The sequence below is a fragment of the Notothenia rossii genome (assembly GCF_949606895.1).
Source record: "Notothenia rossii genome assembly, chromosome: 2".
Classification (NCBI taxonomy): Eukaryota; Metazoa; Chordata; class Actinopteri; order Perciformes; family Nototheniidae; genus Notothenia; species Notothenia rossii.
Genome location: NC_136904.1, coordinates 87,790,265 through 87,792,951, shown reverse-complemented (window position 1 = coordinate 87,792,951; position 2,687 = coordinate 87,790,265). Strand labels below are relative to the sequence as shown.

The 2,687-nt window shown below is 35.4% G+C and overlaps 1 protein-coding gene across 1 annotated transcript in view; it reads right to left on the bottom strand.

Annotated features, from left to right (window-relative positions):
* Positions 1-224: 224 nt before the first annotated feature.
* The window catches only part of parp4 (poly (ADP-ribose) polymerase family, member 4), a gene marked incomplete at its 3' end in the record, with an annotated part of 35,368 nt that continues 32,905 nt past the window's right edge, over positions 225-2,687 (bottom strand). The window contains exon 32 of the mRNA XM_079665795.1: positions 225-419. Within this exon, the coding sequence (XP_079521921.1) occupies positions 225-419 (195 nt within the window). The remainder of the gene's footprint in view (positions 420-2,687) is intronic.

The following is a 2,687-nucleotide window of genomic DNA, read 5'->3' as shown; positions in this document are numbered from 1 at the left end:
GTGTGTGTGACACTGAGAGACAATGACAGAGATCATTCTTTCAATCTCATTACGCGTTAGTAGTGAAATTCAATAAGGTATAAGCAGGCGTGTAATGCTGCCAACATTGTTACGGTGCCACCAATTTCACTGTAACAAGTCCTCACTGCAAATCAATAGAGCAAACAGGTAATGGGGAACAGTCGGTTTCACCAGCTGGAACATCGCTGCCTTTTCGATGAGCCTTAGCTGAATCGTGTGTGCGTGCAGGGGAGAAGCCCCTGCTCACAGATTAGACTTGTTTTCAGCACTTTTACTCCACTCAGGGCAAAATAGGGCTCAACATGTCGTCGATAGGGCATCAGGAGCTCTGTGGTGCACAGTGCTGTTATATGTGGGGACACTTTCTCATTTATTTTCTTGCCCACTGATATGTCACACTTTTGGGGAAATAAACAGCACAGTTACTGAAGTGTGATCGGTTTTATAACCTGGAAAAAACGGTTTGGTTATCTGAAGTGACAGAAAATCAGCACACTCAGCTTCGATGAGTAGGTGGGTGCTAAATCCTTAAAAATACAAATCATCAGCACCACAGTTAACACATGTATTCATGTGCTGATAGTTTTTGGATATTAGAATGAAAAATCAACAGAAATAAATAAGGAAATATAGATATTTTTAGAATATGTAATATATTTTAGGAATCAATATCTCGAGTGATTACAATGGATGATTACATTTGTTTGCCTTTTGCCAATATTGTGCTCGCTGCAATTTAAATATTGCTCTCGTTAATCTATATAAGGATTTTGACCACATGGGATACAACATGCAGAAGACTTGCTATCATCATGTTGCTTATTCTTAATGTTTTTATGAGTTGCAGTGAAGAAACAGCGAGCATTAAACCGTTGAAATGAACGAGGCTCTGCTGGCTGGCTTTCCTCCATGTTTGCTGTTTTAGTTGTCGTCAAAACATCTGTTGCGTGGACGATGGGAGATAAAGCCTGGAAAGCCAAAGTGAATAAAGCAGAGAGGGGATTTAAAGCACAATTCAAACCACCTAAAGTGGCTTACATGTGTCCCGGAGAGACCGGTCACCATGTGTCTTTTTGTTGGGTTTTAAAGACAATCCAAAACAACATCTGACATCTAAATAAATCTGATTCAATCTCACTCTAACTGTGGCTTAAAGTCCACAAATACACAGATTACATGTTGTTTTCTCAGCTAGTAAAAACTAAAGACATGTTTAGAAATCAAATCTCTGAGTGCTAGTACTGAGACAATGACATGCAGTTTAGCCTCTAACCTGAGCAGCGGTAAAATGTATATTGACATTTGTTTAAGAATAAATAGTGAGATATGAACGTGATATGCAGAAACGTAAATAGTACATTATGGGGTAAGTATATATGTATATAATAGGGTAGATATGAATATGGTGTAACTCTTTCAGAATCAAAATATTGTTTTGTTTATCCCGGTTTAAATTGGGTTTCATGACAGATCCTAAATAAATATTATGTGTATAAACCTAAGGATTTAAAATAAAATTGTGCAATAATAAAAAAATACAATTAAATGAAATAAAGATATTTATTTAGACAAAAGAGATTCAAGGAAAATGTCCAATTACAGATGAAGTCAAATAGGAAAAAAGTATTTATACAGAACTTAAAGGTCTCCTATTATACTGTTTTTCCTCAAGGTCTCAGATATATACAGACCATGTCTCTGAAGTGTTTGGCTCCAAACACCAAACAGATCATTGTAGCATTACCCATAATCCCCTCTGTTTCAGCCCTTTTTCCAAAGTGCTGATTCTCTGTCTGTTACTTTAGATGAAAATAAGGAGCCCCTCCCCACGCCCCTCTGAGAGATATTTGGTTACAAAGAACACAATGGTGCTCTAGGAGGAGATTCAGAGGTGATAAGGGGTGGGGGGGGGGGGGGTTACCTTGGTTGGTGATTGGCTAATGGTTACACAAACCAAAGAAATCGTTATGACATCATAAAGTGGGTAAAATCTGATCAGCTCATTTTCAGACAGGTTATAGAAATGGATCAGGACAAAAAGAGAGAGAATCTTCGTTCCTGAAACTTTCAGAATCTCTTGACACAGAGGGGACACATGTTGATGTAGAAAATACATGAAAAAGTGGATTTTGTATAATAGGTGACCTTTAAGAATATAAAATAAAGAGAAACAAGTAAATAAAAAGTTAAACATCTAAAAAAATAATACTAAATAGAATAAGATAAAAAATATATTTTAACATAATAAGTTCAATTAAAATATCCAATAAAAGATCAAATGAAAAATATTAACAAATATTAACATAAATTGGAAAATAAATGGCTAAAATGTAATTAAATAAATGTATACAAATATTAAATAATCTTTAATAAGTTAAAAAACGTCCAAAAATAAAAATAAGAAGGTACAAATATAAACGTAGCTCAGGTAAATACAGTATGGACCGTAATAAAAGGAGATTGTGAAATGACCCCAAATTAAACTTCTACTCACTCAGATGCAACATTACTTGAATTGAATGATTCGTGTAGAAGATTGAAAAGATTACCTTTTATAGAGAAACATGAAAATGCAGGGTTGTGATAATCTTCTTTTCCTCCAGCTGTTTCCTGTTTGGCTCCCCAGGACTCGCTCTAATCTGTCACAAGCAAAGCAATTCATTAAA